This window comes from Syngnathus leptorhynchus, chromosome 4 (genome assembly GCF_054491065.1).
Source record: "Syngnathus leptorhynchus isolate UIUO chromosome 4, UIUO_Slep, whole genome shotgun sequence".
Lineage (NCBI taxonomy): Eukaryota > Metazoa > Chordata > Actinopteri > Syngnathiformes > Syngnathidae > Syngnathus > Syngnathus leptorhynchus.
In genome coordinates, this window is record NC_141198.1 from 19,103,997 (window position 1) to 19,128,460 (window position 24,464).

The window sequence follows — 24,464 nt, forward strand, 5'->3', positions numbered from 1 at the left end:
CATCTCGCTCACGTGTGGGAACGGACCACCTGAGTCCTGACCCACCCCGTGTTATGGGATTCTGTGGGAATGCGAGTCGAGGACCAAACAGACACGCTCCTGTCCTGTCCTGTCTTAGCTTGACGCAGATTACGCAACCGTCCTCCGCAGATGTCAGCGTTCCCAACCTCAAATTACACTGCGCTCATGCGCCATCTAAGTATACATGCCGGCCGGCCGCATGCGACAACCCTACGCACGCACGCACCCACCCACGCACGCACGCACGCACGCACGCACCCACCCACCCACGCACGCGCGCACGCACGCCGGGATTCGGGATGAGCGCCACATAATGGCGTGGCTGAGCAGTTTAGAAGAGATCCAAGGACAAAAGACAAGTGGGTGCGACGCGACGCGACGGGCCGCCGACAGTAACCTCACTTCCGCCTGCGGGCGGGGAATGCCAGAGCGAGCGGGCGGATTTCAGAAAGGAGTGAAAAAAGGGCAAGTGAGCGAGGGGGGGAAAAATGACAAGGGACGTGATTGGCTATGAGCGTACTGCCTGATTCTTGCTCCGTTGTGATTGGTTGAGAGATATGGCCTCACCTTAACTGAGGGTTACTACGGTTCAGTGACGTGGAGATTTCCTTCTCGGCAAGCGTGCGTGCTTGCGTGCTTGCGTGCGTGCGTGCGTGCGTGCGTGGCTCTCGGTTACTCGTGCGTGCTTTTCAAATGAGCGACAGGCAAGTCAGCCAGCATGTTCGGACATTGTGCACATTCCACGCCTTTCAGTCACTTCCCCCCTTCCCTCACTGACGTATCGCTAGCATTGCTCTGCTTCCGGTGGCCAGATGATATAAAAGGAAAATAGCAATCATGGCCAGGTTGTCCTTTATAGCCATTATTACGTCAGTGCTCTCGAGTAATTCCCAGGCGATGTTTATGAAACGTCCAGGAATTGAATGTTTACTCGTGTCAAGGTAAGAACATTGCTGCCTTTGACTAAAGTCCTGCACGCAATGTAGCTAACTTTAAGTTATGACTGAAAATCATAGGGTGACTCTAACCCAAACCTAAGCCGTTGGCCAAGCCCTAACCTCCTTTTTTTTTTTTTTTAAGGGGAGGATTATCATGTCCAACATGCATCCCCCCCCCCGATGAATAACCGTCTTCCTCGGGAATTCGTCTCACCCGTGAAAAAAGGTTTGTCACGATTTCTCGAAGTTAGCCCGCATCCAACCGCTAGTCACAGTCATTGAATCGAATGATTTAATAGAGACTCGTTTTGCACACGTTGCCTCGCCAACCTTAACCCTGACCCCCTGGTCCTCAATTTTCACCAACGCGGGTGACCCTAATCCCTGTGTGGTGACCCCGTGCTCTCTTTGAATATCAGCCAATGAATGCCTGGCACCGGGCCAAACAGAAGGGACTTTGTCTCACGTCGGCGGGAACGTGCTCATGATGAGTTCGTTCGAGCCGAGCCGAGCCGAGCCGAGCGTCCTTTCGTTTCGAGTAAACGTGAATTTAAGGTTGCTTGCCTTCAATTCCACTCAGGGATTGAAATGGATCAAAGCCAACAAAAGCGCAGTTTTATGCTACAAAACAAAACATGTTTTAAACGTGTTACCATTTGTGGTATAGCCTTAGCACTCGCTGTTTTAAAACTGCGCCCTGATGATTTTTATTTTTTTTTAAAAAGAAGTTGAAAAAGAATATGAGCAATTCCAAAAGTGCATCATGTTGAAATGTAACTGTCGCAAAGAACTGTCGGCTAGACTGCTAGACTGCTGGTTAGCCCATTAGCTGTTCAAAAATTTCCTCATGGTGCTCTGCCTTTCTCCCTCCTTCTTTGAATCGATTAACAGTAGGCTAATATAAGTGAAATCAATCTGATATCACATATTTGAATGGGTAAATTGTGCTCTAATTGAATCCAATTTATTCTCCTATCAAAAGAAGTTCTCTTGCGCCACATGTGGCGTCGCCACCTACCCGGCAAGTCAAAATGGCGCGCCGGCACCTTGGCAACAATGTCAAGTAAAGGTCATTAACATTCCTTGCTCGTAGTGGACAAAAGAAGCTTGAAAGGACAATGGCGAGCCAGCCCTTACGATGGAAAAAATGAACGTCGGCTAGGGAGGGAGGAAGGGAGGGAGGGAGGGAGGGAGGAAGGAAGGAAGGAAGGAAGGAAGGAAGGAAGGAAGGAAGGAAGGAAGGAAGGAAGGAAGGAAGGAAGGAAGGAAGGAAGGAAGGAAGGAAGGAGAAAGAAAGAAAGAAAGAAAGAAGAAAGAAAGAAAGAAAGAAAGAAAGAAAGAAAGAAAGAAAGAAAGAAAGAAAGAAAGAAAGAAAGAAAGAAAGAAAGAAAGAAAGAAAGAAAGAAAGAGAATGTTTTGTGGTTCAAAGGCTTTGGCTCTAGAAAGAAGTTCCCATCACTTGTTAATGTGTGCAGCCATCTGCAAGACACACTGGCTTCAACAACGGCACGTCAAGGGATTTGAGAGGCGCTTTGAAAAGAATGGAACTAGCTTTTGAAGTTTTGCACACATCCATCCATCCATCCATCACGGATACACTGGCTTTTCTGTTGATTTTTACTACACCCATACAGAATGGGCCTTCAGTGGAGATGTTGGGCAATTTGGAATAGTCAACACGTAAAACACAAGCGGGAGCCAGCCAGTTGACTCCGAGTCAAAGTCAGTGAGTCAGTGACATCAAGTCCACACTGAACAAAAGTGTTGTGCTTCCACTAAGTGGACATATAATTAACAGTTATGAATGAATAATAATCCTAAAAAGTCTTCATTTGACAATCGGGCCATCTTCCACACCGAGTCTTCCGAGCAGGCCAGGGTAAATCCGGATAATGCGAGGTCACGGCGGCCACAAGTACATTTAACTGCCCGCCGCAATGTTTTGTTGAAAGAAACACAATCGCTCTCATTCAACACACGTGCGTCTTGTAGGATACACCTATTTGAGATTGTTTTATAAATGAATCCAGATTGTAACTATTGCTCACTTTGTGTACTTGTACAATTGTGTCAAACGGGGCCAGTTAGCAGAGCTGTGTGGGACAAAATCACATCCCGACCCCCCCGAATAATCATCATCACGTTGCCTGAATAAATGTGACGAGAAACCTTTGAGTGATCCCGACCCCGGACTTTTGTGTTATGGTCCAAACACGATAGAACCTGTAACCCCTTTGGCAAAGAGAATCATGATGCAACATTGTTTGTTTCATGGTGGAAAGTAAACAGAGACGGTAACTTCAGGTCGGTCCGGAAATGGATGCAGGAGCTCCAGCAACGAGTCAGTCGCTGCTTGAGTACAACTGAAAGTAGAACAAATCACAGCGGCCGGCCGTGGAAATAGGTCGAATGTTGTGTTTCTATCCCATTCCATGGATGTATGTTACACGAGACCCGAGATGTTTGTTTGTGCCCACGTGTGTCTTTCCCCAACAAGGTGTCCTTCCCGCTGGAAAGGTAACCAAGCGTTCATGTTTTGGAAATGCGTCCAATTGTGGATGGCGCAGGTGCAAACTCCCTCAGGCTTGTCATGTTTGGCTAATGTCACAAGTCGAATCTTTGACACCTGCCACAGCACACTAGCAGCTCTCTCTCTCTCTCTCTCACTTCCCACTTTTGGTGCTCTTTCCAAAAGAAAGCCACTTCTTTCTGTCTCAGTCCCATGACTTCAAGGTCCTCAGTTGAAACGCATGTGAAGAGGGAGGCAGGCCCACAGCTCTGATGAATCAAGTAAAGCTCGTCAAGTCGGATTTTGCACTAATACTGACTGGTATTTGGAGCTCTTCTGTGATTTGAACTGGGATCAAACCAAAGTGTGTTTTGAGCTCCATTCAATTCCTTGAAAAGGAATTTGTAGCCTTCTCCTGAGTGCCACCTTTGAACAATGATGCTGTGCTAGCTCTGCGCTAACGCTCAAATGTGTCGGCATAAGCCTCCGAGAACATCCCAACTTTACTCGGGCACTTTTGCTCCGTCCATGCGGTGGCAGATTAGTACGCAGTCAGGTGATGTGACTGTACAAGGGTCTTGTACAAACGTGTTGATGACATTCCAAGGCAGTGAGGGAAAATGCCACAACGTGTGTCATAATGAGCTGGATCGGAAGCTTTTGTAACATTCTTACACTGGATTTGTGAAGAATCTGGGCAGCGGACAAAGTTAAGAGTCAGCAAAGAGGACTAGTCGGGTGAACATCTTGGGGGGGAGAAAAAAAAAAAAAAAAAAAGAATGAACGTTTATGTAAGCTAGATATCGAGCATTTGATACGGCTAAACTGTGGAAAGAATGTTAGCTGTGTTAACCTTGTGGACACTGCACGCTCAGAGCTGCAAAAGCTGCTGAATTGAAAAAAAAAAAGGCACCAGGCCCTAGTGGACTGGAACAGTGGTGAGGAAGCGTGCCGTGGCGTGCCGTGGCGTGCCGTGGCGTGCCGTGGCGTGGCGTGGCGTGGCGTGGCTTTAAAACCATCGATTCGGACAGATGTGTTTTTCAATTCATTTTCTCAACCTTCATTTCACACATCACAAAGATGTGCTTTCCTCAAAAACATCACAAGTAAGTAAGGCACACATTGCAAATGTAAAGTTTGACTCTTTGGAAGTGGAAAGGCCTCATTTGAAATCCTGGAAGTGACTTGTCAAAAGGCAGACCTGATGCTGATGCTGATGTTTGACTGCAATCAATCGATGTTTGTTCCGCTTCGGTGCCACGGGAGGGAGCCCATTTCCAGACGGATACTCAACCGTGGCAATTTTCTTCAGCAAATTCTTATGCCTCGGCCTCACAAGTGAATGAACAAATAGGTGGAAAGTGGCTCTAGGTTGTCCATTGTCTGGATGTATTTCCATCATGAATAACTGCCATATTTCCAGCGTGGAGGGAGACATACCAACTTGTCAGAGTAAAGTCAAGTGTTCTGCTGCTGGGGTAAGGTAAGCACCTGGGACACGTGAGCGATACCCACGGTAGAAGCCTCGCTTTTATTCTACGAATACGCTCGCTCTTACGTGAGTGAGGGTGGGCTGTCCGTGCCGAAAAAAAGCTGAGGACAAGGGCACCTTTCGCTTCTCAACTGTCTTGATGGTAAATACTGGCACAGCTGTTATCTCGCTCCATCTATGCATGGATAAATGTTTGGCTTTCTTTTTCTTTGGGCAGAAACTTGTGTTGACTCACCGGAAAGAGAAATGACGCACTGCAACTCGACGCCTCGCAAAAGAGCTCGGACTAAATTAAGACCGGCGGCGGTGGCAGTGGCGGGTCAGCACAGGGTGCGAGGGCGTCACCCCACCTCTGACGGTGGCAAGCACCGCATTACTTTCCTTGAATAACAAAAACCTTCTTTCTCACGTGCATGACTACACTCAGGTGTCAAACTGCCGCAGTGTAGCGCCAACTACTGGCGAGGAAGACTTATTTGATACCTGTTCATTTTTTGGTTGCAATTCTTAGCGCTGCTAGCAGAAGATCCATTGAAAAGAAGGCCAGTGTTATTTTTGGTCCATTCATCTGTGTTGTGTGGTCTACTGACATATTTGCGGTCTCTGAACCCTTGTAGCTAGCTCCTCTTCAACGCTCGAGGCGGGGTGGTGCATTTGAACAGTGGGAGCCAGCTGACGTCTCATCTTGGCTCGGGAACTCGGGCCGAACCCGGGGGACCCGTGAGCAACAGCCTGTGTGCGCTAGCCAACTTTGACAGTATTCACTTGCGACTCTCCAGAGTATCTACATTTGCCCGTCCCTGTCCTCTCCTCTCCTGCATGCTTGTCCGTCCGTCCGTCCGTCGGGATGCCTCGAAAGCGGGCCCCCCTCGCGGTCAATGCCAGTTTCCATGGTACCCCCGAATCAAAGGGAGTCACTCCTCTCTGAGCCACGTCGGAGCTGTTGTAAAAAGATGGTCCGCCGACAGCCGCCTCACACTTCTTCTCCCCTGCTCGGTGTGGCGGGGGAAACACAGAAGCCACGTTTCCCAGTCCTGACGAGGCGCCACTCGGGGGAGTGGCTCACTCACTGTTGTTTTTTTTTTACAAGAGGAGTGTGCACGGTAATCAAAGCTTCACGACATGAGCCGGCATCATAAATGCTCCTATTTTTGCATCACATGGGAACTCCGCACACGAAGGCCTGATATGATATGACTTCCTCACAGAATACATTTCTTCTGCAAATGGTGACTAATGACTCACGTCTTTGCAACTGGCACGCCTTATCTATCCTTTCTTTACCTGTCCGTATCTGCAGGATCTTTGACACACCTGGCTTGCTGGAAGCTTCTGTTCAACGCCCACGGTGACTCCCAGCCAGTGAGTCACGCCTGGAGACATCCTGAAAGGACTCCCCGGGAATGTGAGTTGACCGATAAGAAAGACACTCGAGTCTGACTTGGGAAATCAAAGTGGAGTCCTTCCTTTTTGGAGATGGCTTGCCTTGCCTTCCTTCCTTCCTTCCTTCCTTCCTTCCTTCCTTCATCAAGGTCACGGGTGAGATGGAGCCCGATCATTGGATGCAGGCAAACCTTCATTTGCTGACCTGACATTTTGAAATGGCAGCAGCACACTTGAAGGGGATATTTAGGTACAAGCAGTACCAGCGGCCTTTCCGGTTATCTCCAATCAAGTTGCCTGGAGAATGTCGAGTTCAAGGAGTTCCCGTCGGTGTCTCAATGACTCAGCCGGCCAGCCCACCGTTATTATTGACTGGCTTCCCGAGCAACTCGGCGATGTGTTCTTTAACGGAGCCCCCCCCCCACCCCCCGCGTTTTCTTTCCACTGTTTCAAGGGCTCCCGAGCGACACACAATGTAGGTTTGTTCACAGTTATTATCTTAGCACCGCTGCGAATACAATAATTCCGCTAAGGATCATATCATTCCTAAACAAGCGCGGGGCAACTCTCACCACGGAATTGAAAAAGGGCTGACTCGGCTTCCGAGCTGTCAGACGAAAGCCTGACTTTGCGCTCTCTACATATATACAGAGCAGCTTGGTTTCTATTGTGGCATGTGAAAAAAAGCACCTGGGACTCCCCACATCGCGGCAGATGGAAGAGCAAGCGCACACCCGCTCAGGTTTGGAAAGGGCCAAACATAATAAGAACCTTTGGACGGGTACCGCGTTGCGTCAACTTGCACGGAGAGGTTCCGTGTTACACGGCCAACCTAACCACATGATGAATGGTGGAAGTTGAAGAGAGAGAGAGAGAGAGAGAGAGAGAGTCATTTGTTCATCTCATTCGAGGGGGTCAAAGAAATGTGACCCAGTCCTGCATTGACTTTTGATTGACAGCTTGCCGGTTTGTTCTCAACACACGTCAAAAACAAAGCGCAAACGGCATTCTAAAGTCAGCATTCTTTATTTTCACACCTTGAACCACGCTTTTCTTTTTTTTCTCCATTGGTTGTGCCAATACCCAAATAGTTAAGGGGCACGCACGGTCAAAATACAGTCCAGAGAGTCCTGAGTCTTGTATGTATTGTGTAATGTGTCTAGTCGCCGTGGGGCGGTGGGAAAGGTCATTTCGATCTCTTTGTGTGTCTTAACTTGAGAAGAAATTGACAATAAAGCAGACTTGGACTTTGAAATACAACCTTTGGTCTCCCTCTGCTGGATATAGTGCTCCACTGCAGCTTTTCGTGTCAACTATATGACAACGTCGTTTTTGGGACGTGGCGTGGTGGTGCAATTACAACCAACCGCATGTACGATCACATTTTCCCCCACAAAAAGAAAAAAGAAAAAAAATGGCAATGTTTGAAATAGGAATAATACGACAAATATAGTTTGTGTAATTCTAGCACTTCCGGGTTAATAGCAAAGCAAATAGATTGGAACAAGATCGTAATCCTCGTCACAGTTCATATTTTCAAAATGGCAAATATGCGTGTATCATATTATGACTTGAAGTGAAAGAACTGATAGACCCTTCTACACGACACAAAACAATGCCGTGTGCTCTTTCTTGTCTCATCATCACGCTGAGTAGCCGAATGGCATCTGGAGATATGGCAACATAGCAACCTGCTTAATTCGGCGTTCATTCGGAGATTGATTGGGAAACTGTCAATGTTGGTTGTTTTGGATGGATTTTTGGACTATTTGCCGGTGAAACTCGCAGCGTTGTTGAAGCGATGAGTTCAAAACAGCATAGGTGACTGACGGCAGATATTTTCGGATTGCCTGCCAGATGAACGTTTTAGGGAAGCCATCAAGATATCGCAGACTGCCTGATTTGGGATCGAGAGAATGGAGCACAATTCCAATTTGACAGCGTAAGGAATCTTCTTGTTCCTGGTCACGATAAGCAGATTGACAGTGAGTTGACGTGTGCACGAGAGAATGGAGCACAATTCCAATTTGACAGCGTAAGGAATCTTCTTGTTCCTGGTCACGATAAGCAGATTGACAGTGAGTTGACGTGTGCACGAGAGAATGGAGCACAATTCCAATTTGACAGCGTAAGGAATCTTCTTGTTCCTGGTCCCCATAGACAGACAGCCATTATGGGACAGTGCAGTTCTATTGTTCTATAGCGGACGAAAGTACAATAAGCACTGTTGCGCCACCGAGCGTTGAAGTTGCTCAACCACATTTTGGAAGGAAAAAACAAAACAAAACCCAAGACAGCAAATAAAATGCAATTGAGTCCCGTCAAAAGCCATGCTTCCAAAATGCCCTTAGGATCAAGATATATAAGATAGTTGACATTCACGCTGGAGCATCCGACAATACTTCACGAAGCTTGCTTCGATACACCCGTGGGGGACCGGACCGGACCGGACGGACGGACGGACGGACGGACGGACGGACGGGTCTTTTTGCTCTGAATCTTCAAGCTGCGTTCCAAAATGTCCTCAACGGAGCTTGCGTTGTGCACACAATGGTATTCATGGCGGTTGTTAATGACTGTCTCAACCCAGTTGCGCTCTCATCAAACTCTATTAGTTATACGCTCGTGACTCGCCCAACCAACCGCTGTCAAAGCAAATCAACATGAGCTTGGCAAATTGGGCTGCTTTTCAGACTTGCTTTTCGCATAACTCCTTTGTCCACACAAGGAGCATTAATGATTCATGCTGTGCTTCCATCATGTGTTTTGCTTATGATTTAGAGTTGTTGAAGAAGCCCATGTTTGTTCTTTTGCAGGACACTATGGTTTTAATGGGCCATTCGGCGGCATTTGTGTGCGCCGACCACGCCAAGTTCTGGGCGCTCCTCACCTCGCTGTCGGTGAAGACGTCGCTCTCCTCGCTGACCCCGTCCGCGGTGGCCGAGCGACGCTTCTACCGCGCCATCTTCGGCTGTATTAGACACGAGTACAGGAAACTTGGGAAAGTCAGCTGACCTCCCCTCAGAAGCTTGAAAGAAGGTTTCTTTTTGTAATATTCGAGATGACCTCTTGTGATTTGTCGCTTTTCAATCATAAACTTACTATGCGTGTTGAGCTATTTAAAGATACTTATGGTGATTTGGATGTGCCTTCATTTCATTGAGGCGCTCTCCAAAATACATTGTTTGCTCTTACTCGAATGTTACATGGCAGTTTCTGTGACTAAAACCCAATGGTTATGTGTGTAGAGCTATTGTAATTTGTCATCAATTGATCTGTGAGTGATTGATCAATTGATGACAAATAACAAGTGCTGCAGTGTTGTTGTTGTTGTTGTTGTTTTTCTTAGACAATGTGAAATGAGTGTACGTCAATAACGTCGACGTGTCATGCGTTTCATTTGATTTCTTCTCCTCAGGATCGGGCGGGAGTGCTGTGGCCAAGACGGCCTGAATGGGCAGTTTTAAATGCACTCTCACTGATTCTTTTTCAAGTTATGAACCATTTTAGCCGAATGGGAACTTTAGTGCTTGTCTAACTTTCTTTGTTTTATGTTCTTTTTTTTTTTTTTTTATAATTGCATTTTTTTTTCCATTGCCTGTGGGGTACATATAATTGAACCCACTAAATTCTGCCTGACAACAGGTGACCACGCAGTAAACGTGCCGAGAATAACAAGCCATCAATTTGAGTCATTTCCCTGTCCTATGATTACTGTTGCATTATATAAAAAGCCGCTGTTTGTTCTTCGAACTCGTTAAATTGAGAAATAAATCACCTGGCTGGCAGTGGCAGTGGCACGCACGCACGCTTGTGCTGTTATTTTAGAAGGCGCGTTCACGAGAGCGCTCGCTCGCTCACGAGGCGGAGTTTCTGGAGTCGTGTGTCGCAAGCTGGTTGGTGGGGTCGGCGGGGTCGGCGGTCCGCTCTGGTCCGGTCCACTCTTTTCTCGTGCAGAACCCAATCACATTGCCAAGCCGTCTCGTGTCGGACTACACGCCTAAGAAGACAAAAAGTGAAAAGCGAGCGAGCGAGCGAGCGAGCATGTGAAAAGTGAAGATGTTCTCCTTTGGGAATAAAGCCCCCAACAAGTTGCTGTTGCTGTGGATCTGCGGACTGCTTTGGGGCTCGCTCCTGGTCGATCGAGCGTCGGCAGGTAAGTGCTACTTTCCAACCTTTTCACACAAATGACGATCGAACTTGCTCGTGTGCTTTGCGAAGCCACTTTTGGTCCGAGGGGGAAAGCCAGGCAGGCAGCCACGCAGGGCGGGCGGGCAGGCGGGCAGGCATAGCGGGCGGGCAGCCGTGCAGCCGGGCAGCCGGGCCGCCAGGCAGCCGTGCAGCCGGGCCGCCGGGCCGCCAGGCAGCCAGGCCCAATAAAAGTGGCGTTAGCTGTTGCTAGGTGTTCTTTCCAATTGCTGAAATGCTGTCACTCCAATGCCGTGATTTGTCACCTGACTGTCTGTTGGCATCCGATGCAAGAGGTGCGACAAAGCAAAAATCCAATGCTTCACGACTTCCTGTTGATAATGCGCCTACAGCACAGTAGAACTCAAATGGAATGTCATCTATTCAACGTGGTTTCAATCTAGAATTAGAATCCCCCAAAGATTCAATGAAGTGGACTGTCTTTCTTTCTTTCTTTCTTTCTTTCTTTCTTTCTTTCTTTCTTTCTTTCTTTCTTTCTTTCTTTCTGTCGTTGACTATCTATCATTCGAATTCATTTTGAACTCACCGTGTCAGTCCGAAATAATGCTTTCTAGATTTCGTGTCACGGTTCTGGTGACGACAATACCGCCACAGGCTCTTTTCAAGACGAAGGGACAAGGCTGCCCACGTGTTCTTTTTACGGCTATATACATTGTTTCCACTCGTATGCGTATTCACGATGTGCTTGATTTCATTCCGGCTTCAATCACGGCGTGTGCCAGTGGGGATCATCAGTAATCACTTCACTCTGACTCACTCACTCACTCACTCACTCACTCACTCACTCACTCACTCACTCACTCACTCACTCACTCACTCACTCGTGCAAAATCTCAGCAGCAGTGGACTGGATGTGTTTTGTGACAATACTAGCAGTCGAGCTCCAATGCTCCATCCTCTGTTGACACGTCTCACCTTCAGATGTATTTTGCGCTTGGTATCGGCAGCATCCACTAGTATATGATGAATTGAAGACTTGAACTTTTGACTTGAAACGTCCAAAATGTTTGCTAGATCTCCAAAGAGCTCTTACGAGCGAGCGTTGTGTTAGTGGCATCCTTTTGTGCCCGGTGATGAGTGGAGTCTTCCCTAAGAAGCCGTGCCGTGCCGTGCCGTGCCGTTGTAGGGCTTTGACAAACAAAAAGAGACACTTGAGTCAAGTTGCATTTGTTGGATAAACTTTGGCACACAAGCAGTGACAAGCTCTGGTCCTTGACTCTCTCATTAACAATAAAGACTGACTGGCTTGGCTTGGCTTGGCTTGGCTGTGCGCTGCTCAAGTGACAGAACGTGCTTCCTCGGACTCGTAGCTATTGCACATCGCGGGCGTTCCCAAAATGGCCGTCCGTGTTTGTTTGGAGAATTTGGGTGACAAAACGGCTTCTGGGTGTCTTTGTTTTGAGCGAGCACTCTTGAAGAATGCAGCTCTGCGCGGCCAAGACCGGTGTTTTGAAGCCAACGTGACAGACAGACAGACAGACAGACAGTCAGTCTGACATCATCGTGGCCGTGGCAGGCAGGCAGCAAAATGAATCTGAGTGCGTGTTCATCCTTGTCAGGACAGTAATGGGCAAAAACATCCCTGTCTTATTTATAATTGTCTCCACTGAGAGGGGGCACAAAATCAAAGCAAAGAATTCTGAATTTGCCTTCAACGATGTGACCGACCGAAGACCAGGACAGTTAAGGTAATAAATAATAAGTGCTAATTAAAAAATAGGAGCAACGCAATGGAGCCAGTGGACACCAAGGCTGAACAACTTAATGCGTCACGAACAAATTGTTAACTTTCATAGCTAGTCATTATGGATGGTTTTTTTTTCCCCCCTCTGTTGTGAATAGTCACACTGGTCACATGTGTTAAAGGTCCTAGCCTCATTCACTGTGGATGAGTGAATGGCATCGTTGGCGTAGGCTCAATTAACACGCTTGATTGAGTCGGTTTGCCTCCAGAGACAAATGGGAAGAAATCATCCACTGTCATTCCTTTTCACCTTCTCTTTGCTCCACCTTTACCATGGTCTACAAGCGCGCTGCCTCGGATGGCTCCACTTCAGAGCACATCGGTCCAGATTACAGGCTGGCCAGGAAGCCGGCCAGAAGAAACGGACGGACGGATCTGTGAGGCTGTGGGAAGCTTTTATGTTCAGCTTGAAGGATGGCTCACTTTCTTCACTGCTCTGGTGGCATTCGAATGAAATCACACGGCCTGCTGACATTGAAAAGCCGCTTTTATTTTTTTTAAAGGCACTTTTGTGACTGCTGCTGCTGCTGCTGCTATTTTGCGACAGACATGCGCCGTCAAGCAAAATGATCTTGTTGGTTGTCAGCGGGCTTTCCTTTGGTGCATGAAAAGCCACTCTGCATAATGTTCAATATTTTCAGGCAAAAGCTTGCTGAAGGTTCAGGAAAGTTGAGGTGAAGGTTACTTTAAGAGCCTCTGGAAAGAAATCTAATGCGTTGTGAAGTGCGTGCGTGCGTGCGTGGACGCGACCCTGGTAAGAACAAGCAGAATGCTAATTAGCCGGGTGCTTCTCTAGCTAAATGTCAGATGTGTGCTATATTAAGAGCACAATACTTTACTGGCTGATTTTTTTTCTTTTTTTTTCTCCCCCCCTTGCCATTGCCATACTTTGTTGTCAAAACTGCAAAAAGATGAGTCGTATATATATTTTGTCCTTTTTTTTTTTTACAAATGTGCCCCTTTTTTCCTTTTGGCTATTTTTCTCCAGCGTCCTTTTATGGCGACGGCTTTGTACAGCTGAAGGCTACAGAATCGTCCGACCATAACAGGCTCCGCGTTCGCTTCCGGACCTCAAGTACCGACGGGCTGCTGTTTCTGGCCGCCGGCCAGAGCGTCTACTTTCTGCTGGAGCTCAACGCCGGTCGCCTGCAGGTGGGTACATGCTCGAGCGTACATTGCACGCAGTCCCCAAGCCACCACTCCGGCCGGCAAGCGGACAAGTCTGCGCGACGCCAGTCGAGTGCCAATCGACATAGCAGTGACTTCATGTCACAGCTGCGAATTCTGAAGGCTCATCGGGACTGCTAGTTTAACACGCTCATTTGACTTGTCCGTGACTTTACTGACTGAAATGCCCCCCCAACCTCAATGGCAACTAAGTTCCATGCTAAAAAAAAAAAAAAAAGACATGGTAACGTCTGACATAGCAGGTTGGACTATTTTTTGCTGGAAGTGAAATGTGTTTGTACCTTTCTGATTAACGCGAGGCCCCTCATGTGTTCTTTTCCCCAGCTGAAAGTCGACTTGGGATCCGGGGAGCTACTACTGCGCTCCGAGAGAGGCGCGCAGCTCAATGACCTGGCCTGGCATTTTGTGGAGGTCAACCATTCCCAGCGCAACGTCACTCTGACAGTAAACAAGAAGTCTCACACGAGCGCAGAGATTCCCGGGCCCCGTCACGTTCTCCACATTTCCGACGGTATCTACGTAGGAGGCTCCTTTGGCCTGGACAGATTTGACCTCCCCGGAGACCCGGTGGGCTTTCGAGGCTGCCTGGAGGAGGCGGTGTTCAACCGACACGACTTGCTGTCGTCGCTGAGGCCGTATAGCGGATTCAAGATCGTCCACGAGGTGTCGCTGGGTTGCAGTCCCCAGTTTTTTGCCACCGAAGAGGACCCCGTTAGCTTCTTTAGCTCCAGGGCCTACGTTTCTCTCCCCCCCCGGTACGGCCGGCGAGAAGCCGTCTTCGAGTGCGTCGCGCGTACTTCGGCCAGAGACGGCCTACTCGTGTACATCTCTGCCAAAGAGGGGGGCTTTGCGGCGTTGGAGATTCGAGGAGGCCAGCTGGCCGCCATCGTCGGCAAAGGCGGCGGCGGCAAAACCGAGCTTGCTTCGCTTACGTTGATCAATGACAGGAAATGGCACGCTATCACCATGCGCTTGGATTCTCAAACGCTCCAATTAGCCGTCGATGGGGAAATGGCGAGAAGCAGTTTGGGCTCTCGCCCAAAGGGGGGGCTGCACTTTAAAGGCTCCCTTTTCATCGGAGGCGTCGACGACCGCACCAGAGCGGAAGTCCGAAAGGCCGACTTGACGTCCGTGTCGGGGAAAGCAACGCGCGGAGGCTCCTTCAAAGGCTGCCTGAAGAATATCCGAGTGAACGGAGTCAGGACGGGGCTCGCCCACGCACTCGTCACCAAGGATATCTCGGTCGGCTGCCGACCCGAGCAAGAAGCGGCGCCGACCGGTGCGCCCGAGTCCCCGTTCTCCTCGGTGACGCCGACGCTCGCGAGAGGTTTGGACAGAAGGTACGGCTCTAATTTTGTGCAGCTGAAACCTCTGGTGGTCGACGAAGGCGGCCGGGCATCTCTGGAAGCCAAACACATCAAAGTTCTGTTGGACTTCAAGACGCTCGGTATCCGTCAGTCTCAAATCGTCTTTGAAATCCGAGAGCAGCCCACGCGCGGTCAGATCCGGCTGGATGTGGATCCGGGCCGAGCCCGGAATACCTTCGGCATGTTGGACCTTTGGCACCGACGGGTCACGTACGTCCACGGAGGTTCCGAAGCTCCCGACGACTTCTTCCGGTTTACAATCGCTTCCGGCGGTCGCAGAGAAGTCCCTCCCGATTATCTCGGAGCGGACAAATTGTATCGCTTCGACATCACAGTCACAGCCACCAATGACGCTCCCGAGTTGAGTCTCCCCGAAGGAAATCTTTTTGTCTTGTTGGAAAACTCCAAAAAACGTCTGAGCCCAGATGTTCTTAAAGCCACCGACGTGGACAGCGACGCCGCCCGGCTTGTTTTTAGCGTGCTGGGGAACCTGAACGCAGACGCCGGCTATTTGGAAATTGAGAATGACCCAGGAAGGGCGGTGAGCTCATTCACTCACTCCGACTTGCAAGAATTGCGAGTGTATTACGTTCACGTGGGCGTTCCCAACTCCAGGCTGGTGCTTCGAGTCAGCGACGGCGAGAAGGTCAGCAACACCGTCGTGCTAAGGGTGATGGCCGTCCGACTTGAGTTTCGAATTGCCAACAACACGGGTCTGAATGTCAACCAAGGAGAAACGGCCGCCATGGGTACGCCGCAACTGTCGGTCGAAACCAACGCCGTCGACCAAGCGGTGGACATCCGCTACGATGTGGTGGAGCAGCCGCGGTACGGCGCGCTCCAGAGACTTCACTCCAGCGGCGAATGGAGGCCCGCCGACTCGTTTTCCCAAAGGCTTTTGGAAAAAGGACGCCTGAGGTACGTCAGCACGTACGGCGAGATTCAGACGCAGTCCGACGCCAGCGATTCTTTTCGCTGTAAAGTCATTGTGGCCGCAAGGGCGAGCGCCCAATTGCTTTTCCCCATCGCCGTCAAATGGGCGGGATACCACTTGGTCAGGAACCGAATGATCAACTTGGAGAAAGTCAGGGAAGTAACGCTGGACTCTGAACATCTGTTTGCCCAAGCCACGGGTGTGGTCGTCTCTGAGGAGAATCTCTATTTTCGGGTTCTCACCACACCAAAGAAAGGAAAACTACTTCTCCGCACCACGGTCCTGACAAAGAACTCCACTTTTAGTCAGAGAAACGTCACGGATCTCCATGTACGCTATCAACTGGTCGAGCGGCCTCACGAGGACACGCAGGACAGATTCAAGTTCCACCTGTTCTCCAAACACGCTCAGTCCCAGAACTACCATTTTCAGTTTTCCATCAAAGCCGATGTCAATCACGTTTTCATCCATAATACCGGACTGGTTCTTCAAGAGGGCCAAAGTAAGGTGATCACCAAAAAGGAGCTGTTTGCAGAAACGTTACTTACGCAGGATGTGCACTACACGGTGACAAGTCGCCCCAAACACGGTAGGCTGGCTCGTATCACGCCGTCCGACTCCGGCTACGACGACGACGACGTCCGCACCTTCAGCAATCGGGATCTCTCGGACCAACGCGTGGCGTACGTTCACGACGACAGCGAAAGCAGGCACGACCGCTTCACCTTCATCGTTTCCATCGCCCAAGGTTCCGAATCTTTCATTGCGGATGAGGAAACGGGCTCCAAAGAAGGAACGTTCAACATATCCGTTCAACCGGTCAACGATCAAAAACCCGTACGGCTGGTCGATCGCGTTTTCCACGTGGTGAGAGAAGGACGAAGGCTGCTCACCCTCGACGATTTGCGTTACCACGATCCCGACTCTGATTTTGACGACGGCCAGTTGATGTACGTGCGTCGCGGAATTCCCGTGGGAGATCTGGTGCTGGCCAACGACACGGGTCGTCCGCTCTTTGAGTTCCGACAAAAGGACTTGGAGGACAAGAAAGTGTTGTTCGTTCATAAAGGCGCAAGCCTCGGCAGGTTTGGTCTCTTTATCTCGGACGGCAAAAACCTTGTGTCCGGTCTCTTGGAGGTAAGCGCGCAGGAGCCTTTCCTGAAAGTTGTCAATAACACCGGCCTGCTGGTGCAGAAGGGACACTCCGCGACGTTGTCCACCGCTAATTTCAGCACGGCGTCGAATCTGGATATTCGCCACGACGGAGAAGTGGCGTTGGAGTTGAACGCCGCGCCTCGGCACGGAAGACTCTACCGGGAAGAAGTAGAGGCCGAGTCCTTCGCGCTGTCGGACCTCAAGAACGGATCCGTCTCTTATCGACACGATGATAGCAAACATCTGGCGGATCGTTTCAACTTGACCGTAAGGGTTAAGGACGTCCGGCTGGCGGTGAGGATCGACGTCAAGGTTTACCTGGAAAGTCATCGGAGGCCGCCCCTTTTGCAGCATCACAATCATTTACTGGTCGAGGAGGGCCAATCGGTCAAGATTGACCCGACCAAACTCCAGGTGAGCGAGCGAGCGAGAAAAAAAACCCCCCCCACTGTAGGCAGCATTCACATGCAATAGAACATGTCTTCTCCAGAGATGTAACCTCGGCTTTTGTTTCCCCACTGACGCGCACGCAGGTCACGCACGAGGACAACGTGCCATCAGAGATCGTCTTCACCGTCAAGGCGGGTCCCCGTCACGGCTTCCTCCGACATTGGGCCGAAGCGGACCCACCTCGCCTCGGAAGCCGGGACTCTCCTGTCCGGACGTTCACTCAAAAGGACGTGGACGTCGGGAAGGTCCGCTACGTGCAGGTGGAGCCCAATAAAGTCAACGACACCTTTGTGCTGGAGGCCACCAACGGCGTCAGCCGCGTCGGTGACATTAGCATGTGGGTGGATATCGTGCCCCGCCTCGTCCCGCTCGGGGTCTCCAATTTCACAGTGGAAGAGGGTGGCCGCCAGGCCCTGACCGAGCAACAACTGCGAGTCCACAACGGACACTTTGCCGCAAGCGACCTCTTGTTTCACGTGAGCGAGCCCCCGCGTCACGGCCGCATCGAGCACTCGCGCCAGCCCGGCGTGGCCCTGACGTCTTTCAGCGGGAGCCAGGTACGACGCCGGCCGGCTGCCGACTTTCATTCCTTTCGACGTCTGCGTACCGGCGAGCTAACGCTTTCCCAACGTCGACCAGGTGGAGCGTGAATTCATCTACTACGTCCACGACGGCAGCGAAACGTCAGCGGACAATTTCACGGTGGTCGCCGACGACGCGGGCCGGAGGAAGCGGAGCGAGGCTCGCACGCTGTTCGTCCGAGTCGCCGCCGTCAACGACGAGCCCCCTGTTATCGCCGCCAACAGGGTCCTCAGGGTGAGCGGGTGAGCGTGCGATGGGCGAGCGTGAAGAGAGTGCTGCGCTCCTGCGCTGCTGCGCTCCTGCGCTGCTGCGCTGCTGCTTTGGTTTTCGACGAGAGCACGGCTCTTCTCGATGCATACTTGTTCATGGCTCTTTTTCTATATGGGCTGGGATTGACCAATGAAAGCAAGCAAACAAACACTATACATAGAAGCGATGATAGATTGGTGCATTTTGGGCATTCTCAACAGATGTGCGCAACACTTTGCTGTCCACAAGGGGGCTCGGTCAATGGTTTGGGCAATGGAAAGCAAATTCCACTTAGTTGCAAGAATGACAAGATGAGTCGAGGTGACAAGCGTTCCGTGGCCCTCGTCAAGTCCCACCCACGAGACCTAACCGACACTGGCAACAACAAAGGCAAAGAAAGTCTGGATCTTCAGCGCAGCGCACAACCGCCTTTGGGAATTCCGACCCACCTGCGTTACGCAAGAGCCGCTCTGGCCCTCGCAGCGCCGTAGACGCTCGCTCGCTCGCTCGCTCGTCCTTTCTTGTCAACTCACTCACGAGGGACTCCAAGTTGCCAGCCAATCACAGGGCAATAAAAGCGCCTCAATGAAATTGGGAGGTGAAATTTGACATTTTTGTGTCGAAAAGAGATTCAGCTATATTGGATTGTAAATGCAATCTGCATTCAGCATCTGAAATGTCGTCATTCATGCTGTCCTTTGGTGCTTCATCCGGAAGACTTTTCCCACACATCAGTTCTGCTCCAAATGGAAAAGGGCGATCAAAGAGCAGTATGAGAAAATAGCCTCGGAGCTGCACTCCATTGTGTCATTTGGAAGGAAAGGGCACAGCTGCCTGCCTGCCTCCCTCCATTGGCCTTCAGCTGCGTAACGGCCTCCGTGTTATCGCAGCGCTTTTGTTTCATTTAGATGCTGAGAAAATGATGAACACTTTTAGTCTGGCGGCTCTTGCCTTTTTTTTTTCTCTATGTCCAGGTTTGGGTGTCCTCAGTGACAGAGATCAGCGTGGAGGACTTGAGGGCGCAGGACCTGGACACCCCCCCGGAGGAGCTCCGCTTCACGGTGACCCCGGCCAGCAACGGCCACCTGGCCCTAAAGAGTGCCCCCGCGACAGCCGTGCTCAACTTCACTCAGGCCCACATCGACCAGGGACACTTGCTCTTTGTGCATAAAGGTAAAAAGTAGCTGTTTCTTTTGCATCCGCTAGGAGGCGCTGCGCTGTTGACGTCAACACAACCACCAAATGCTTTTCAGTTCAAATGTAGGCTTGTTGAGTTATCTTCCAATTTGTAATAGTGCAATCGGAAAAAAACAAAAACAAATATTGGCAGGAGTTTCGTGTAGCTGTCATTAATGGTTTTGTTTTGGAATGCGTTTCTTTTTTTTTTTCTTTTTTTTTTTCTTTCAGGTCCCACGTCTGGCGGGTTGAACTTCCAAGTCAACGACGGCGTACATTTTACTCCCCGGCAGATCTTTAGCATCACCGCAAGAGCCTTGGTCCTCCATTTGGCCCAAAATCGCCCCCTAAAGGTCTTTCCAGGTAAATCAAAGCATGACCTAAGCTGCCAAATCACCTGGATGATGCAATGTCCAGTCAATGCCTTTCGTAACCAAGAGAAAAGGATTTTCAAGTACTCGCCCAGACCATGGAGCACGTCCTCCGAGCGTGCCCCTTATCATGCCTTCAGCCTTGCTGAATGGGAATGGGAACGCCCTAGAATGGCTGGCTGTTTGGCGTGACAAGCTATGATGATGGTGATGATGGTGATGGTAGCGAGCTCAAAGTAGGCCGCCGCCGCCGCCGCCGTCCGGATGCAAGATTACGAGAGGAGCAAACACCGTGCTCGCTTTCTTGATACTGTCTTGTCTGAGGAAGCAGATGAAGAAGATGCTATGAGGGGTAGAATGATTCACTGTCACCACGCAAAGTGATGAGTGCATTGTCATCTTTGCCACCTTGCCTTGCTTGCATTGGTGGAACGGCTTCACAATGTTTCCAACAAAGACCAGGACACTGCTACTCCAAAAAGTTGTGTAAATGACCGCATTTTCCTTTGACCAGGATCTTCGAGGGCAATTTCAAATGAGGAATTGCAAGTGGTAACCAACGATGATGTCAGCGATACCTCCAAGCGCAACATTACGTTCCACGTCATCCGACATCCCAAACTGGGGCGCCTGGTGAGGAAGGAGAGGGACAATTCCTCACTTGACATTTCCACCTTCACGCAAGATATGGTGGGTAGCCAACAGTTGATGATTTCAATGACCGTCGGCTGGCTCCGGATCCAGAGCCGTTCAGACGTTGCCGTGCCTTCCTTCCTTCCTTCCTTCCTTCCTTCCTTCCTTCCTTCCTTCCTTCCTTCCGTCAGGTGGATCGGAAAGAGGTCCTATACGTTCAAAGCGCCACGGAGTCTGTGGGCTGGGAAGCCGCGGACTCGCTGACTTTCTCTGTGACCTCACCGCCTTCGTCTCTGGAGAGCGTGACCTTCGAGATCCATATCTCCTATGAGAACCGACGACCCGACGCCAACACGGTCCTTCTGGCCAACACGGGTAACAACGAGAGTTGATTGTGAAGACGCATCCGGTGTTAAAATGGCGGCTTTTCATTTTCCAAACGTCAGGTGCTCAAGTCACAGAAGGAGGGAGCGTCATTATTGACAAGTCCAAGCTGGACGCCAGCAACCTGATGTCCAAGCTGCCGACGCCCGAGCGCAGCGCCCACGAAGTCTGGTTCCGGGTGACCTCGTTGCCGCGGCACGGCGTGCTCGTGGTGGGCGAGAGAAACCTCACCAAAGAGAAACCCAACTTCTCTCAATTTATCCTCGACAAATACGGCATCGCCTACGTGCACGACAACTCGGAGAGCAGGCGCGATGCCTTCGCCTTCAGCGCCTGGGTCAACCCGAAAGGCAAAACGGCTCAAAGGCCTTTGGACGACGCGGACGTGGTCGAGGAGTCTTTCGACGTGAGCGTCTCCGCCGTCAACGATCAGCCACCCGTCTTGAAGACCCGAGCGCCCGGTCTGACTGTGGCGCGAGGAGACACGGTCGCCATTAAGCCGGAGAACCTCAACGTTGAAGACTTGGACAACCCCCCCGATGATATTGCCTTCTCCGTGATCAGCAAGCCCAATAACGGATACCTCGCTCTTGGCGGAAGATTAAACCAATCGATCGAAAGCTTCACCCAAGGCCAGATCAATAACGGCTGCGTTTATTTTGTCCATGACGGAAGCCCCGCTTCGGGGGTCTTTTACTTCAGTGTGACGGACGGCCACCATAAGCCCATTTACAAACTCTTCAACCTGGATGTGACAAAGGTCACCATCTCTCTGGTCAACCATACGGGCTTGACACTCCAGCAAGGTGGCGCTGTGGTTTTTCTCAATGGAGACAACCTCGGCGCCAAGACCGACGGCAGGAACGCCACCGTTCGCTATCGGGTTTCCAGAGGGCCAAAGTTTGGCAAACTCCTACTGGACACCCGGGAGGTGTCCGACTTTGATCAGGAAGACGTACGGGCGGGACGCCTGGCTTACCACATGAGCGATCTTTCGGCCGCCCGAGATAGCTTTGAGTTCACAGCCTTCACCTCTGAGGCCAATCTGAGCGCGCAAGTGCTCAACGTCACCGTGGCTCCTCTCATCCGGGTTGGCCAAAGTGTGAAGGCTCCCAGCGGGAGTGTCCTAAAACTGGACCCGGCCTACCTGGATGCTTCCAAACTGGCTGAAATGTGTAGCTGCGACCCGCTCTTTGAAATCGTCTCACAGCCCAATCACGCAAAAGTGGTTCGGCCAAAGACTCAAAAGTGGCGGAAATCGGAAGCGCTGGAGTCTTTCACCTTCCGGGACCTTACGCAAGAGAAAGTAGCCTTGGAAGTGAACGCCAACGTGAGCGGAGTTCAACCATTGAATGACTCTGTGGGCTTTGTACTAAAAGCTGATAACGTCCAACCCGCCAGAGGGGACTTCCGTTTCACCGTCGTGCCACGGGATGTTCCGAGCACCCCAAATCCTGCCGCGGCGACCTCGACGATCCAGACTCCGAGAACGGCGGCTACTTCCACAGCTGTCGCGGACACCCGGCAGTCGAGCAAAAAGCAAGCAAAGTTCAAAGGACGCGAGCGCTGGGGGAAGTCCAACGGAACGGGCCTTTTCAGCACAACTCTGGGGAAGCCGACCACAGGAGCGGATCATTTTCCGTCCTTTATGAACACGTCCTACCCGCAAAAAAGCTCCGGTCCTCTTCTGGTCGTCTTGCCTCTGCTCGCTCTGCTTCTGCTGGTGATCATTTTGGTGGTGCTGGTTGTTTTTCTTCGACACCGACGACGGAAGCGCAGGACCGCCGCGCCGAAGGAGCCGCCGCCGCCGCCGCCGCCGCCGGGCCCGTCATACCAGAGCCAGAGGAGCGCCGCCGTCCCTACGGTCACCGTCACCCCATTAAGCCCCGCCTGCACCGGTAGCCCCGCTCTCAGTCACCTACTGCTACGGAACCAGCGGCGGTACAACGGTGACACGGTTGAGGCCAACATTCTCGTAAGCTCTTGGAGTGGTCGTGATTCTTCCGCCGCCGCCGCCGCGTTGTCGCAAACCATCCAGACTGCCGCTCCTTCGCTTCAGAGGAATCAGTATTGGGTTTGACTTCTTGTCTTGGGGAAATGAATCTTTGAGCGCAGCAAAGGGACCAACTTTTTTTTTTTTTTTCTCCAAGAGATATCGCTCAAGACCTTTGCTTTTGTACATATTAAGTCAAGGTAGCGACACCTGATTCAACTCTGTAAGAGTCTCTTGAAAAGATCATAAGGTAAGTTATGTAGCTAAAAATGCCGGTGGGTCATTAAGATGGGACGAGAAGACGTAACCGTTGTGCCATCAAAGAGGTGCAGTCACAAAAATGTCGACAAATCATCTCATTGGGTCAAGTCCATCCTGCTACCGCCACCGCACCTGCGAACACCACCAGAGGGTGCTGTTGTTAAACGTTAGGTAGTGACACCACTGTAATGACTGATGTCGATTTAAAAGTGGCCAATAAATAAACGTAGGATCCGAGTTTTAATGACCATTTCTGACATTGATGCTGCCCAAGCATTTCACCACATGCTTTTCTAAATCGATGATGATGATGGATTTTTTTTCCTCTAAACTCAGGTTTCTATATTTTATTCATTTGTTGCAAGTTGGCTGCTGTGGAATGCAATGTTTATAGGTCCAATCACTGATTAAAAACGGGTTATTTCAATGAATACATATATTTCAATGCTTAATGTTAGTACTGCGAGCATGTGTAAACATCAAATGCTTGTGTTTTTAAAGTTAACACTGTATCATGCTCGCTTTTTGTCATGAGAATGCTGCATTAACATTTGTTGCCATCACTTGAGCAGGGGAAAAAAATGACTCAAATCTTTCTTTGTATTTATCATATGGAATGTTTTCAAAAATAAAAAGTAGCAACTGGAAACATGAGTTGACACTGAACTGATCAGTTCACTGTTCATGATTCATGATGTAACCAACAGGATGTAGAATGCCATATTTGATTGATCGCACATTTGTATTAAACGACTTGAAATGATGGTATGGTCTCCCCAACAGGCTTAAAAGTCTCCCTAAATTCTTCTTTGGAAGGTTTTAGGCTCACGCTCATAACAAGAAGAACTACTTGATACCCTTTGTACTAAAATGACATTACAACTCAAGGTTAGAAGCGTATTCATGACTATTCTTATATAAGTCCCTTTTCAACTTGATGGCACCTGCTCAGCACACCCCAGCTCGACTCGCTTCTGTTACTATTAGCTTCGCGCTGGATAGAGTTTTGTACCTCACAGTCTTGACTTTGCAATATGTAACGAAGCAAGCCCCAATGTTCTGTACATGTACGTCTCATGTTTGAGGCAGTCCGATAAAATCCCGGGCGATTTTTGAAAAACAATTTTAGGGCTCAAACGTAGGACATGTCCGGGGAAAAGAGGACGTCTGCTCACCCTATTTCAACGAGACAACGATTCTATTTATTCTCTTTCAGTCTCTAAAAGGCGTCAGTGTCAGTGAAGAAGCTCTCGCTGCACTTTCTGCTTCCGAGCTGATTGGCTGAGCCACAATGGGCGTGGCTTGCATCCGTCGCTGCCCGGCCTCTTTTTTTCCCCTCCTGCTGTCTCTTGCTGCTCGTGAGCGTGTGTGTGTGTGTGCGTGTGTGTGTGCGTGCGTGTGTGTGTGTATGTGTGGCAGCCGAGC

General features: G+C 50.3%; 1 protein-coding gene across 6 annotated transcripts; it reads left to right on the forward strand.

The window, feature by feature from the left end:
- The first annotated feature begins 715 nt into the window (after positions 1-715).
- On the forward strand, positions 716-23,688 carry cspg4ba (chondroitin sulfate proteoglycan 4ba). 6 transcript variants are annotated; one of them, XM_085909779.1, is made up of 14 exons: positions 716-962; positions 1,102-1,185; positions 6,261-6,365; positions 6,493-8,285; positions 9,160-10,499; positions 13,285-13,448; positions 13,809-17,354; positions 17,474-17,947; positions 18,030-18,206; positions 19,196-19,394; positions 19,629-19,760; positions 20,283-20,458; positions 20,593-20,776; positions 20,848-23,688. In XM_085909779.1, the coding sequence occupies exons 5-14, from the start codon at positions 10,403-10,405 to the stop codon at positions 22,863-22,865; spliced, it is 7,167 nt and encodes a 2,388-aa protein (XP_085765905.1). In that variant the 5' UTR covers positions 716-962; positions 1,102-1,185; positions 6,261-6,365; positions 6,493-8,285; positions 9,160-10,402; the 3' UTR covers positions 22,866-23,688. The 6 variants fall into 6 exon arrangements, with proteins under 6 accessions (XP_085765905.1, XP_085765904.1, XP_085765906.1 ...); XM_085909778.1 differs by having other exon boundaries at positions 6,261-8,285; XM_085909780.1 differs by lacking the exon at positions 6,493-8,285.
- Positions 23,689-24,464: the final 776 nt, after the last annotated feature.